Below are 16,062 nucleotides of genomic sequence, written 5' to 3' on the forward strand. Positions count from 1 at the left end.
ACATCATGTTCAGCAGGGGGGTTTGTTAGAAACATTTCTAGAAAATGCTTTATATTTCCATGGTTTTTATATAAAGTATAAACATAAATACACTTTGTAATAGAGATAACTGGATGGTGTAGATGTTGCCTGTGTTTTCTCTGGATCTCCAGAAAGAACTTTGGTAGGTTTGTCACTTGTGTTTTATGCACTTACAAGGAATTTGACTTGGTGTTGACCATGCAGACAAATCAGAGACATATACAGAATACAGGATATATACAATACACAGGTATATACAATATAAAACATACAATATACTATTTATCTACCTTATATATATAAGGATGGGTAGAAACTGTTCTTTTGGAGTGAGGATTTGGTCCTGCACTGAAAAAAATAATGCAACCGTTTTTGGCATTTACTTAATCATATTTAGTTACTTTACTGTCAAGTAACTAAATATGATTCAGTAAATGCCAGATGTGGTTGCATTATTTTTTTCAGTGGACCGCAGCATCCTGCCAGACGGAAGTGACTGAAATAGTTTATGGCTCGGGTGCGCTGGATCAGCCACAATCTTCCCTGCATGCCTCAGAGTCCTGGAGGTGTACAGATCCTGGAGAGATGGAATATTCTAGCCAATAGCATTTCCCTCTGGTTCTGGTTTTGCTGCAGCTGCAATGGGCTAGAGTTGTTGTGACGTAATTCCCCACTCCTAAATCGACTTCCGGGAAATAATTAAATACTGAGCTGCACCTTGGCCCCTCATAGTAGTTGATACTCTATTTATAAAAATTGCTCATTGTTTGTACAGGTCAGTTTAATAATAACAATAAATAAATAAATAAATACCGAGAAAGTAGCTGACATACTGACGGAAATTTAGCCCATAATACTTTTAAATTAAGTAAAACGTATAAATCACAACAAAGACAACCATATTTTTTGCCCACTAGTCGCATGTTTAGTGCCTCTAAAATCACAGTTTGTTTCCACTGCTTTGTAATGTGAGCAGCCTCTTTAAACCGGCTCAGTCAGGCGTTTAACTTTTCTCTCTTAATAATTTAAAGGGAAACTCGACACCTCCATTGGTGGCAGCGTGTCTCTTTGTATTACATGATGTTATTCTTCATACTTTAAATTTTCTCTGCTTGGACCTGGGAGCTCCTTGTTCCAGAACTTGCTCTACCGGTGGCTGCAGCTTTTTCTGGGCCCTCCCTTTACAGTCCAACCCGTTTTATTTCTGTTCCCTATTTGGCTGTTTCGGTCCGTTTGGTGGGCGGGTCTATTTGTTTTCTGTCCCACTCCCACTGTGACGCGCTGAGAGGAGTTATCATCATTCCACAGAAAAGCCAGCGTGGGTTAGAGCGAGACACACTGTGGAAGATCCGCGGAGAAAACAGCGGCGTTCCTTTATTTATTTCTATTTTTATTTTGTGCTGTAGAGGTTATTTATTAAATCTGAGAGGAAAATGAGCGGAATGACGAGAAGTCTTTGCACCATTGAGGACATCAGAAACAATGAATATGCTGTAAGTTACTTCAAACATTATTTCAGACAGTTTACAACTTTATTTATATATGTTTAATACCCTCTGTGGAAAAAACTAATCTTTTTTTACTTCTTTTCTTTTACTCCTTTTCTTTATTCATACCTTTTTGTTTTTTCCTAAATCAGCTGCCTTGATTTACATTAAGTGCTTTAATTACTGTAAGGTAATTAAAGCATTAGGTCAGAATTAGTCCAGATAACATCCTTGTCTGTGACAGGTGCCTTCTGGTCACATAGTGGAAGAGCTTACATTTCCAAGCTGTTGTGACAGACAGAGAAGGCAGCCCAGGTTGTGCACTTTGTCCACCACCTGTGCAGAGACGGATTAAAAAGCACACTAAGTTTGCAGCTTCTGCTTTGCTGAATGTATATTTTTAATTGCTGCAACTCTTGTTCAACATCAGTGAGGGGAATTTGCTCTTCGCTCAGGGTGTGTTTGTGTCAGGGGGAAGCTGGAATATCCTCAGTAAGAAAAATAATGAATTTATAGGCATATGTGGTTCAAATTAAGTGAATATTTATATGTCCAGTTAGGAAATGGGTGTATAATTACTAGAGATTCCATAAAATACAATTTAAGATATACCTGAAATCATTTATGCATTAAAAAAGGTAAAATTGATTTTATTTTTTACTTTTTTGGGCATTAAGCCAACATGAAGATTATCCAGTTCTTTTTATGAAATAATGATCACTGATTGGGTTCTCATTGCTAGAAACTCTTGGTTTAATAATTTACCTCACCCTGGAAAAACAGACTACTTAGCAGCACTTTGTTTTACGAGGTTGCGGAGTAACCTGACATTTTCACCCTTCATCTTCCACCTCAGCGCTCTCCCGCTGAGCTACTATCAGCCCAAGCTTCATAAAGCTTTCACCTTTTTTTCCCCTTTTTTTCATATTTCTTCAGTGTGGACTAGACTGATAATCTGTCACCTTACTTGCAGAAGTATATCTAACAGAGAGACCAAAGTGTAACAAGGGCAGCACCTCTCACATATATAATAAACCAATAAACTGCACAGAGGAATGCGTACAGCTCCAATAAAGCCTGTGTTTATTCAGGTCGCTTTCAATCTATCAGTCATTACTTTTTTTGAAAAAGGCAACTCTGACTTAACGTCACACAGAACACAAGTCAGCCCTTATCAAAGTTTAATTCAGCAGGCAAATAATCAGCCGCCTGCAGTATTTACATATCTGAACTCTGATGTGTTTATTGGAGGTAAGGTAAGAGAAAGTTTCAAAGTGGCTGCACTGAACAGAAATGTTAATAAATGGTGAGGGGTGAGCATTATTTTCATAAGTACCTAAACTACACATTTATTCAAAAGCATAAAATAAAAAGGACTGGCACACATTTTGAAAGAAAAAACTTCTCCATAAAGTAACTATTGAATTAGATTCTTCCGTTTAAAACTCCTCTCTATGTCCTTTATTTTGTCTAGTGAGTCTTTTTTTTTTTTTTTTTTATCATGCCCCCAGAGGTTGCAACCTCCCAGTTGAGCACATTCCCCATGTCTCTCCTCATTATTTGTCAGGAGAGACTGACATCACTGACTGGGAATGGGGCAAACATGACTTGCACTTATCTGAAATATGCCAGATCTCACCTGGTTTACTTCGAAAGTGAGGATTTTTAAGACTGTTGTTAAATATCAAGTGTCTCCGTGTTACACTTTGTCCTGATCCCACAGCTTCTTCTCTAATTACATGAAAATATATGTTTGTTTGTAAACAACCTGTCAAGGTGTCACATGATGGCAAAGCAGGAACTAACAACCCAGCTTCCTGCGTCACTGTTCCGCTCATTTGGCATTATAGAACCACCTTTCATTGTGTGCTTTACTGTGTGCATCAGCCAGATGGGAAAACTGCTCTTTTTGTCATAATGAAATGATATATAATGGCGTCCCGAAAAAACACTTAGGAATAGATTAACATAATTAAATGCTAATTATCTATTAATACAGATCTCAGGTCACTAAGTGGCTTTATAAATGAGCTAAATATCCAAATATCTTACATAGAACATCTGATCAGATCACCTATCTGTAGTAGATTAAACCTAATCAGCCAGTAACTGTTTTATTGAAAACTATTTTTATAGCCCATAAAAGTCTAGAGGAATAAAATCATATATTAATTCACATTAAAAACAGAATAGGATTGATTGGTAAAAATGTGTTACTAATATTTTAAAACAAATTTAAACAATGAGTTAAATAATTCTCATTTTAAACCATGCAGCTTTGATGTCTTTACTTAGCAATTAGAAATGTTAGCCCAACTAGCATTGCAAAACAAAAGTTTCTTTGTCATTTCCTTTAAATTTTAGACCCGTATGTGAACTGTGACATATTCAAATCGCCGCCTATTTCTACATCTGGCATTTCCCGCTGCAGGCAGAGATCGGCAGCTAAAACAAATAAAATGGTTCCTCTTTTCTACAATTCACTTCACCTTACTGTTTTCTACTGAAAATCTCTCTCTCCTGATCTCTTGCTGTCTGGGAAAAACAGATGCTTCTCTGTATGATGCAGAAGAACTATTTCTATTTGAGTTGCTTCTTACTCTGCTTTTCTGAGTTATTGAATCACCCACAGATAATTAAAGCTGACTTTGAGTCTTCTTTCCTCAGTAACAGCATTGTTACTGAAGAGTGTTGTCCTAATGACATAGTTGCGCCTTTACTGTTTAGATTTCAGAGAACTGGTTAATTCCAGTCAGCATTTAGGATGGTTCAGGAACTTCAAAGGTTTGACTTTAGCCTTTGAGGCACTTCATCCACTAAGGGTGTGTTAATGAGGGCATTTATTTTACTGAGAAGACTGATGTTCTCTAAATAAAGCATGAGTTGCTGTCAGGCCCTGAAAGTTGCCGTAGGAGCTTTGATTCTAAGTTTTGTTGACTTACCTTTTTAATCAAACATTTCCTGAATTTTCTTAGAAATATCTCAGAGGTTAATTATTCTCTATTTGGAGAAAGAGTCTTTCTTGGTGCTTATATGAATGTCAACAGGGATGCTGATGAAAGAGCATCCCTCTTTGAATTGTTATTATCCTTATTTGAGTTTTGTACCAAAGGTTCAGGTAAAGGATCAGTGCAGGGATTTGATGAACCTGAAAAGATCATTAATTCACCTGCGGCTGATTTGGTGGATTATACCTGTCGACTCATAGCTGAATTTATATTGTTGTTAGAAAGGAGACAAATGGGACATCTGTGGAACATGAGTGCAGGACAGACCAAAGATTTGATGCATGTTGACGTGTGCAGACAAAAGCTTTCCCTTTTCTTATTATGTTTTGGTATGTAACAGAGATCTTTAGGAGTTATGGTGGCCGGGTAAATTCCCAGGTGTCTTCCCGCTCCTCAGGATGTTTACCTCAGATGATTTACATCCCTGAGTCCAAAACAAAAGCGTAGTCATGTCCTTTCGGCGTGTCCTGATCTTTTGTCCTCATTCAGGTACATTCTGTGTGGTCTCTGTGTCTGAGCTCAGGTTCATGTTACTTTCAGTGGCCAGAAGCTAATGCGCTCTGCTTGTGTTTGCGTTGAAGCAGCTATTTGCAGTTCCCATCCAGCTGCTCGCTTTTGTCTGAGTTCATAGCAGGGCTAGTATTACAGCTGAGGGATGGATAGCATTTTTTCCATGGCTGTGGAAATAAAAAGAGATCAGACAGGAAGGCTACCGTGTAAATGGCTCGTTCCAGGATGAGGATTATCAGAGGCGCTGGGATTTTTGCACAGGGATGCATTCCTTCTTAACAAGTGTCTCACTGTTCCACACTTTGTCAGAGCCCTCCTCTATTCTCCTGACTTCATCGGTGCTCCCCAGCAGAGCTTTTAGATGCCTGCAATCCAAGTGGAAAGGATGTGTTGAGCAACAGGAGGTATTTACCTTCATGATGGTTCATTTGAGCGCAATTTATCCAGAGCCTTTTAGTTTTACCATGTATTTTCACCCCTTACTGCCTTTTCTTTTTATTACTGTTGGAACAGATAAGCAGCAAATTGAAAGGCTCTGCCAACAAAGCTTCTCTTTTATGACTGCTCCTTATCTTGACCTTACATAAAGACTTTATTAGTTGCTCAAAACAGGAGACAGGGGAAACAGGGTTTCCCTATAAAGCCACGCCTAAATTCACAATGAATTTAATTAAAGAAATTTGTCTTTTATGTTTACCTTTGTTTATGCTTAAAAAAGAGAGCAACATCGACTGATAATCACAGGTCTCCATAAACAACAGAAAGCATTAAAAAAGCACTTAAAGTCATCTTGTTTACTGGATATCATACTATTAGAGATGGACTAGTGCATGTTTTTTAATAACGTTACTGATTCATTTGTCACCAGTCTAACTAATCCCTGTTCTGTGCTGCCAGTATTACTTTTCCTGCCTCCATTTACATAAAATGGCATAAAAATAAATGTTACATTGGTTGCAATTTAAACAAAAAGAAAAACAGATCTGTATTAAAAACTTAAACAAAACATGAATTTGTAGCAAAAGGAGGTGAGTTGCAATGCATGCATTCCACATGATCTGAAGTCATTGCAGCTGAATGCACTTTTGAATTAACTTATGCATGCACCCATCGGCTGATATAGGGAAGAAAAATGCTAATGTTGGCCAAAAATATCAGGCGGTCTGTATATCTCTACTTTCTATGATTTATTGTCGAGAGCCAACAGAAAACTAAACCTAAGTATCTTTTCATATCTAAAAATCACTTATTCTCTGTTTTGAGATATTCCCTTTGTGTTTGCACAGTCAGCTTTTAAATCTTAGTGCATAAAATATAATTCTCACAGATTTTTGCAAAATAAAAAGACAAGAAAAAAAAAACATGTTATGGTATTTTTTGTCCAAAAAAAACCTAGATGAGTTTATTGGTTCTTGCTCCCACTATACGATTCCCACCCCTAATATGAAAGACAAAAAGCAGGACTTATGTAACTTTTCAAAGCTGTTACAGACGGTAAAACAAAGAAAACACAGCAAAGCTTGACTATTAGCCCTGACCAGCTAAGGCACTGGGAAACAAATCACAAATAATTAATGATCAGTGGATTCCTCATAGTTTGACTGTTAGCGCACAAAGACAGACACCAAAGCAGAACATTCCTCAAATATTTGCCATTAGTAGAGCTATTAATGAGGCTCTGTTTCTGTGTTAGCCTTTCAAACTTCAGACGTCATTTTGATATCCTGCTGTATTTATCTTTGATTATGAATTCAACAATAGACACAAAAAAAAATCAAACATGCCGTGTCGGCTAGAGACACTTATGCAATGTCTGTGACCTCTTCCCTCACATCCGTGGAGTTAACCATTGATGTCGACCAAGGATCACTTTAGGGGGGCTTTCCTTGTGCTGGAAAGAACACCCGCCCAGTAACATCCTGCTCCAGATATTTCCCACTAAGAAGTTTCTTTCACATTCCTTTTACCATGGGTTGATCATTCAGCTTAAAATGAATGTATATTTTTTCAGATTGTTTAGTCAAATCATTTGATTTAATTTTGTACTATGCAGCTTTAGACAGCTGCACAGAATTTCATGATTAATAGTTTATGGATTTATAGCAGTTGAAAGGAAAAAGAACAGAAATCAGTTTAGTAAAAAAAGTGCAAAAAGCTCATTCTCAGTTGTTTAGAAAGGACATAGAATCTGTGTCAGATTGATGATGATTATAGTTTCTCTCAGACTTCATCCTTTTGCTTATTTTACTCCATTGCCAGATTGTTTGTAGGATTCGTTGCCATGGAAAGTTTCTGTTTTACTCCACATAACAGTTTTTCCCTGAAACGCAGTCTCTGCTTCCAGCTGGCTGCGATCGTCTGCAGGGTTTTCACCTAAGTCCCTCTGACGTCCGCAGCGCACAATTTAAATCAAACAATCTGTCTCTGTTCAGGGCTGGAAAAAGTTTTGGTCTCTTCCTGACGCTCGTTCCCAGTCTTTTACTGGCTGCTGCCCACTTTTTCCCACCCTATGTGTATGACTCATTCTCTCCTCCTCTTTTCTCCCCTTCTTATCCTCCTCCTCAAAATAACCCTCAATAAGACTCTCCATCACATAACGGACTCTTTCAAATCGTCCTGTTTTTCAGGAGGGGTGTAGGCGACTGCGGCTTACGCTGCACGACCAGAGAGAGGCAAACCGGAGCGCAGAGCAGAACCGTGATAAGGTAAGAAATGTGTAATTGTCTGTGTAACATACAGTATAGGAAAAATAATAAAAAGCATGGTTGGAGTGCTGAGGAGAAATGCTGCAGATAAACTAGGAGTGATTGGTGATTGTGGTTTAAGACCTGAGCTCTGATGGACACAAAGCCAAGCTAGGTCAATGGTTTTATATTTTAATAAAGTACTGATCCATATCCCTGTATTCATATTACAAACACTTACTGAAGTGGATTGGCTTCGATATAAATGTGCTGAAAGCCATTAAAATTAGACGTAACCATGTGGCTTCACAAAAAAGTTTAAGGTATGAATCATTGGCTTTAAGGGAGATCAAATTAATTTACATGTCCCGATAAAATGGATCCAGCTATACTGATTATCATGCTATTATACTCATACAGCTTTTATTTTCCTTTACCTTCCGCTTTCATTGGTTTTAATGCTGAAGTTGACTCATTATTTACTTAAAAAGGGCGGGCTCAGTTTTGTGTAATCAGTCCACCTTTATTCTAGGGTTTAATCAGAGTGGAAAAATAAATACAGAACATGTTTCATACATTTCTATATGTGTAGAATTATTTACATCCAAGTCAAAACATGAATCATGAAATCCATTTAAAACATGAATGAATAAGGGAGGAAGATCATGAGTTGCATATTTTGAACCTTACGCCTTACAGTTCTTGATGATTCTGAGGAATTAGCTCAGTCAGTTTAATGTGTCATTCTTGCACACCAGCTTTTGATATTTCTCATAATCACGTCACAGCAAACATTATTTTTTATTGGAGTTCTTCACACGCAGTCTGCTTGTCTTAGAGCAAGTTTTGCTCCAACAGACCCAAGGGGGCGTCCACAGCAGTGAGGTTACGTAACATTCCTGGTCTCTCTCTCTGTCTCCCTCTGTGCTCATGGTCTGGTGTCCACCCATTCCCTGGTCTGTAGCAGATGTTTATGGGCTGGTCTCCATAGAGATTTCTCCCAACAGCTCTGTCCTCCTTAAAATGCAGGATGACACTTATCAGGTCGTTTGCTAATGAGGGGACAGTATGTTCCCCTTCTTCTACCAGTTAACAGTTTAATTACATCACGGATGCCGACATTCCAGACCGATGTTTCATAACGATTATTTTAACTCCTTCAAATCCTGTGTTGCAATGTTGATGATAAACAGCTCCTCTTGGATCAGGCTCAGATTTCACAGATGTTGAAAAACGTTGCCGCTTTTAACCTCCTCTTGCTTGCCTCCTCTTTAGCCGATTGGACGAGCTTACGCACTGGTGCAGCCGGCCAGCGACAGGACGTACCCGGAACCGGTGAAGTCGAAACGAGAGGAGCAGGTGGAGATCATTAAGGTGTGTGTCACAGATATGGACGTCTGGTGTGTGGGAAGGTGTTTGACTAGACGCTGGCGTCTGATATCGATGTGCCTCTTTGTTGCCAGGTTTATCTGGAGGCCCGCAGACAAGAACAGCAGAAAGAACAGGAGAACCTGAAGATGCTGTCAGATGAAGTTTCACAGATACAAGAGGTTAGTGAGTGAACCATGTTTGTCCCTAACTGGTTTATAACAATGACGCTGCTGTCCTCCAGCATTTTTCCTGGATTCTGCAGCCTTTTGCATATTTGGATCATTTAAATAACCCATCTGCCACACATGCTGCTTTCTTCTTCCTAGTTTTATCTGAACTCGATAATTTCCTGCTGAGATAAAAATGGCAGAAGTTAAAATATCCATATAGAGGAAAAATTAAATGTCAGAAACAAATGAGGGATGCAACAAAATATGCCTGTTGAAGTGTCAATTGTTTATGTATCTTTAATTTTCTCCTTTCCACCTGAACTTCACTGCATTTCATAGTTTTATACTGCACCTGATAAGGTCCAGTTAGAATTGAAATGGATCTGTGTGCATCCTAAAATAAAAAAAAAATAAAAAAATGCCTTTTTTTCTTTTTAGAAGCTTTTTAGGAGCTTCAATATAAAAAAAAAATCAACAGCATTTAAAATATTTTTCTAGTCTTACTTACCTGTGAGGTTGTATATTTTATTCTGTAATGTTAGATAGATTGTATGATGAAATGTTATTCATTACTATATATTATGATATTATGACAATATTACAGTATTGGCCAATATGTGCATGTATTGGCAGATTCGTTTGGGCATTCAGCAGCCGTTCCTGTAGTGCATGTGAAGTGCATGCATTGTGTTTTTTTTTTTTTTTTTTTTTTTAATTAAGACTTGTTTAACAAATTTTTATCATTTTATAATGTAAATGTAGGAAGAGAAAGTTTTATCGGCTCCAGGAATCGGCCCAAGTATAGCTGCAGAACATATCAGCAGTTAGGCTAATGTCAAAATATTCAGCATCTGCCTTAAAAGACCTGTATCAGTCAATCTCTAATCTTAGTCCTGAATATACTCACAAATGGTATAATAGGAGTATATTATAATGTGTAACATCCACTTTTAGAATGTACTCTTAATTGTTGCTAATAAATAATGAAGTGGAATCATTTGAAATGCTGCAGAGCTACAGGAGGTCTTAGAATCAGAATGGGATTTAATGAATTCATGTTTGTTGCAGGTGAGATACTGTCTGAAGAACCTGAGGGAGCAGATGGCAGCCAAAAACAAGGTAGCACAACTTTGCTTTGCACTGGCCTTCATCTCATCCTGTGTGCTTCATGGAATTTCCTTTCAACTCAATTATCATTCCTGCCATGGTCCTTTCTTTCCCTGCTGACTTCCTCTTTTTCTTTCTCCAGCCGCAGACAAACGGGTGGAAGGTCGGCATCCCGTTCAGAAAGAACGGAATGTCTGCTTCCAAAAGTGGATCCAAAGCTGATGGACAGGTGAGCGGATGAACTCATAAACTGAGTTCTCACAGGTGTGAGAAGCATCAACATGATGCATCTCACACCTGTGAGACTTTCAGTGAATGTACTGAATCTTGTTTTTTAGCCTCAGTTCATAGAACATAGTGTGAGGCAGTCCCTCCCAGAGGCACAAACAGAGAGGGTACGGGGAAAAGAGCAGAACAAAATGTCGCGAAAGCGTAAATGTTCCCTATATTTCCCCAGGGTGTGTGGAAAAAAAAAAATACAGTTGGAGCATGCTCTGTTCCTCCCATGTGTTTGTTTTCATCCGTTCTTCATTCCACAGATGCTTCAAACTAAAATAGTTTTGCTGCTGGGTCTTTGGGCCACACGTTTCTTCACCTCCACAACTGTCTGCATGCCATTAACGCCCTTTAGTCAACGATCAAAACAAGGCTCCTTTTGTTTACATTCAAGTTACAGTAGTATCTGAGCCACACCTCAGCCCCATCTCACACCTTACATGTTCAGAAACTAGAGGCCAGCTCCCGCCAGCTAAATGTTCCAGTGACGTGGGCGGACACGCCCGCTTTCTTTATGACAGACAGGCTCTCTGGGGTTGGACGAAACAAAAGCAGTTTTTATTAGGTTATCATAAAAACATGTGTCCCAGTGTAATGCAGCAAAGTTAAATAGTTTGTTGTTTATCTACAGGATGCAGATGAGGAAGCAGAGAGAGAGAAGCTGAGAGAGGTCAGCAAGCGTTTGTATGCACAGCTGCAGGAGACGGAAAAGAAGCACCAGGAGGAGAGAGAGAGACTGCAGGTGATGCATAGCCACAGAGGTTACATCTCCTCATTATTAGTGCCATCATCTAAACAAGTTTAACTCTTTATTTAGGCTGAAGGCAGCAGGCTTAGAGAGTGTCTGAACGACAAGGAGGAGAAGCTGAGGGTTAAAGAAGAAGAAGTGGAGAAGAGAGACGAGCGCATTGAAGACCTGCAGAGGCTGCTGGGAGGGATGGAGCAGGAGAGCGCCGCCCTGAGGGAGACCATCCGCAGCCGCGAGGATGAACTACGCGAGCTGAGGAAGATCAGAGAAGAGGGCCACCAGGGGGAGCAGAGGTCAGCTTACAAACCTACACAGTGAAATACTCAAGTACTCTTAATCCAGTTTGACATTTTGTCTGGTTTTCAGCCTCAAATCCCAGAGTATTTTAAAGGGATTTTATTTTTCAGCTGAACTAAAAGTATATAACTGTTAAAAAAAAAATGGAAAGAATGTTTTTCAAACCTTTTCATCAACTTAAATTAAAAACCCTGCTTTTGTTTTCTGGCCATCTTACTCTGATTTTCTAAAATAAAATCTACGTGCCTTCAGTAGTCAGAGAGTTGTCCTACTGCAGGGTCTGAGGCCTTTTATGGCCCCTTACAGGTTTCTGGATGGCCTTGTCTTTATATTCAGTTTTCTCCTCATCACCTCTGAACCTTTTCCATTTTTTTAAACCATGATTATATCAGTGACATCCAAGTATAGAGGGCTTGAGTGGTACAAATACTTATTCACTGTTGCCTAAAAAGCACAGCATGCCGTAACAATCTGTGTGTATTTTTAGGGCTGAGCAGTTGGAGAAGGAGGTGGCTATTCTCAAAGAAAAAATTCACCATCTGGATGACATGCTGAAAAGCCAACAGAGGAAAGTCAGACACATGATCGAGCAGGTGAGAAGCACAAACGCCAGACTCATCCTACCCATGCTCATATTTATGCAGGGTTTGCTGACTGTTTGGATTCTGTGTTTGCTCGTCTTTAGCTCCAGAACTCTCGCATGGTGATCCAGGAGCGGGACCGCGTGATCAGAGAGCTGGAGGAGAAAGTGGCTTTCTTAGAGGCTGAGGTGAGAGCTCCTTCTGGTTTCTTCTCTGGAATATAAGCAAGAGCCAGTTTTATCTGGAAAGAGAAGATGCACTGCTTGGTGATACTGTAAATAACCTCTGAACCCTTTTGTTTGTGCAGAATCGAGAGATGCGTGACCAGATGGACTACTTCCTGGGAGGGCAAAGGTCAAACTCATATCTCTCATCAGAGCGCAACCCACAGATAATCTACAGGTAGCCTATTTTGTTCTGTATGTCTCCTTCTAAAGATTTAACTGACCAAACAAAATCACTCAAATAAATTCATCTTACTCTTGCAGCATAAGCTAACATTAGGAATGTGGTGAAAATAAAAATTTTTATTTTATCAGTGGGAAAACAAATTCCCCCCTTGGAAACTTTTTTACGTAATGACAATTAAAACAATTCATTTTGACTACTAATTAAAAACATTTAGCCTTTTTACAATGAAAACATATAAATTTCATTTTGAATATAAAAGTCATAAATTAATGGAAAAAAGAAAAGATGTGTTAAATACATCTGACTATTAGTTCATGACTTCTTGGTTCCCATGGCTTTAGATTTAATGTGCCAATAACCATTTTTATTGGCCCTTTTTCACATTAATAATGATAAAACAAGCAGCATTGAAATACTGCAGATGTGTGTCAATCTCTAGAAGTCAGAAAGCGCAACAAGAAAGATACTTGGCTAACCTTGGGCATACTGCGGTATGTTTTTCCTTTTAAAATTCGCCAGAATCTTAGAATGCGGTTCCTTGTTTGGGATTTTACATTTCTCTACTATTATTCCTGAAATACCATTCAGTCAAGAGGAAGTCGTTACTCTGAAAAACAAGTCAGATTACTGTTTACTAAAGCGGACAAAGACTAAGTCTGTCATTTCTTCTTTTTTGGAGTATCCAAAATTTGCAATGGAATTGTCTGCGTCGAGTAGAGAGCATTGTGGAAGTTGCTAAAACCTTTAAGGCACTAATGTAAAATGACACTAAATTAGAATTAGTTGAAATGATTATTTAGAAATAAAAAAAAAACATGGTGGAAGATAATGTGGAGAGCAGTCTTTATTTTTTAACAATCTTGAAAAGATTAAGTTTTTAAGGTTGGGAAAGATTGCTAGATCCATGTTTACTTCCGTAAACATAGAGCATGCTTGCTTGAGGCATCATTGCGTCCTCTACTGTGCATGCAGAATACTTGCGTTGTATGAATGCAGTTCTCACACGAGATCACATACAAGTCGCATATATTTGGAAACGTGAACGGCAACGCAAAAAAAAATCTGACTTCACAAAAAAATCGGAATTAAGCATTAAGGCCTGCAGTGTGAACGTAGCCTTAGAGTCACCATCACAAAGACCTGATATCAGTCAGGAGGAAGGGGTTGAATTCCTCCATAGCTTGAGAAAAACATTCCAAACGATTTGACCCAATTTTCTGAAATACTAATAAAATGTTTGTAGATTTGAAATCTAAGTTGAAATCTTAAAAAGCCTTTTCTTCTTAATCTGGCACAAAACAAATAATGATAATCCTGATAATCCAAACTGACCAAAAGGAAGTCAGATTTGTCTTAATTTAATGTCAAACACTGAGCAAAAATGTATTTCTATTTTAAAATAGGTTGTATGATTCATTCCTGCTTTCCTTTACTATGGAGGTAATCAAATTCTGTTCCTCTTCTTGTTGCAGTAAACCCCTGAAGCCATCATCGTCCTCTAACAAACCACTCCCCTTTATCAAAGTCATCGAGATCAAGTCATGAAGCAACAGAAGAACCAGAACCTGCAGGCTTTTTTCAGACTGAACTCAGACAGCAGCTCTGTTGACGACATCTTCACATGAATTAACATAGGGAGGATCTGAGCTGAACTTTCTCAAACTGTAACACCTTTGCTATAGCTGCATTTGAACTAAACCTCTTTTGAAGGAACTGAGGAGTGATTAGCAGCACCCACTGGGTATTTGACTCATGACTGTATGTAAGTCGGCTTTAATGTAGATGCAATAGAGACTCAGACGTACATTATGTGTTTGCTTTTAGTTTGAGTGAACGCTCTGCTTGTTCCGCCCCATTCCAATATTTTTATCCCGCAAATGAACTTTGAGTTTATAGGGTTGACTGTGCAGTTTGTTCTTCTTCCTGACCACATCACGAGGCTGTAATAAAGAAATGTAGCATCTATGTTTTGTTGCTTTCCAAACTGTCCTGATAGATCATGTTAGAATCCTTGACTTACTCTAAACTGTCAGTCATCTTTGGCTCTGTTCACTTCTATGTGTGATTATATGGTTGTTTCAGAAAAACAAAGCTATATTTAAAGAGAAATTTATAAAAATCGGATTACTATTTGGGCTTTCACATTGTATAATCTATTTTTTTATAAATGTTTTACTCCCCCAGAAACTGAAGGGCACTTTATAAAGCTGTGAGGACAGAAGGAAAACTGAAGTTTTTATTTTTATTTTCAGCATCATCATCATCATTCCTCTAAATACATTGTGCATTTCACTTCCATGTCATTGTCTGAATCCTCACTTTCTTTATGTACATATTTCAGTGAATGTAATTAGACTTTCTGCTTTGTATTTATTTATGCTAAAATAACAACTGTTTGATAGAAGAGCTTTTGTATAAAGTATGAGTCCTGATCTGTTTTCTCTCTGATTTTGAGAATAAACGCCTTAAACAGAAACTCATCTATAGGTCCATGTCTTATCATTTTAGAGGGTGACAGCAAATATTTCATAATATCTGGGTAAGACGGATCATGGTGTAAAAACCTGTAAACACATCCTGCAGCAATACAAAAACAAAACAAGGTTTTAGCTTTTGGTGGAAACTAAACAAAATATTCTGATGAAAATATTTAAATTCCTTGAAGATACATTTCAACCTTTTTCATTACAGTGAAACTGGTGGATTACATTGTTAAGGGCGCCCTCTGCTGGATAACTTTTGCCATTACAAACCTGCACACATGCAATGGATTTGCAGGTTTAAAATGTTTATGCACATAAAGTCCATGCAGATGCTTTGAAACATGTAGATAGAATTAAATAAAGTAACTGAGATGATGAATCACAAAACCCATTGATATTAGTAAGATGGAAATCTGCAACAGGTGTCAGGTTTTTACTGCAAAAGTATAACCATTAAATGTTAACATTTTGATATAGGGTGCTTTTTTTCAGCTACTTTATTATCTGTATCTTAAAAACATAATATTGTGATTTGACTAAGGGCCCATTATCCTGGATCCATCTTATATTCATTCTTCTGTTAAAATATCATTGGTAATGTGGTATTTAAGATTATTTCGGCTGCTATGTATTTTACAATTTTTAGATAATGTATATGAGGTATAAAAATGATATATTAACATTAGCTATCAAAAGAAAAAATGTTTAAATACCCCTCTTAATAATACATTTTAAGAAAATAAATATAAACATATATAAATATCTAATGTGTACATATATAAACATATGTATTTGTTTTTTTTCACTTTTGCTATGTTTGAGGCTTCATTTTATAGTTATAGTACAGAAAACCATTACTACCACTTCAAATATATCAGATTAAAACATTGCATTGTTCCCTTAACTAA

At 37.9% G+C, this 16,062-nt stretch overlaps 1 protein-coding gene across 1 annotated transcript; it reads left to right on the forward strand.

Moving 5' to 3' along the window:
* The first annotated feature begins 1,317 nt into the window (after positions 1 to 1,317).
* tuft1a (tuftelin 1a) lies at positions 1,318 to 15,151 on the forward strand. The gene is made up of 12 exons (XM_038290237.1): positions 1,318 to 1,514; positions 7,654 to 7,731; positions 8,986 to 9,084; positions 9,174 to 9,260; positions 10,320 to 10,370; positions 10,501 to 10,587; positions 11,266 to 11,376; positions 11,452 to 11,675; positions 12,167 to 12,272; positions 12,365 to 12,448; positions 12,568 to 12,662; positions 14,144 to 15,151. Exons 1-12 carry the CDS (start codon positions 1,455 to 1,457, stop codon positions 14,214 to 14,216), a joined length of 1,155 nt encoding a protein of 384 aa, XP_038146165.1. The 5' UTR covers positions 1,318 to 1,454; the 3' UTR covers positions 14,217 to 15,151.
* Positions 15,152 to 16,062: the final 911 nt, after the last annotated feature.

Source organism: Cyprinodon tularosa, unplaced genomic scaffold, assembly GCF_016077235.1.
Source record: "Cyprinodon tularosa strain WSP-4 unplaced genomic scaffold, ASM1607723v1 ctg277, whole genome shotgun sequence".
Taxonomy (NCBI): domain Eukaryota; kingdom Metazoa; phylum Chordata; class Actinopteri; order Cyprinodontiformes; family Cyprinodontidae; genus Cyprinodon; species Cyprinodon tularosa.

Excerpts from the sequence above, each read along its gene's own strand:
- tuft1a (XM_038290237.1), top strand. The coding sequence starts at position 1,455 with ATGAGCGGAATGACGAGAAGTCTTTGCACCATTGAGGACATCAGAAAC. Across the intron at positions 9,261-10,319 it reads AAGTTTCACAGATACAAGAG|GTGAGATACTGTCTGAAGAA; the intron begins GTTAGTGAGTGA and ends TGTTTGTTGCAG. Across the intron at positions 10,588-11,265 it reads GATCCAAAGCTGATGGACAG|GATGCAGATGAGGAAGCAGA; the intron begins GTGAGCGGATGA and ends GTTTATCTACAG.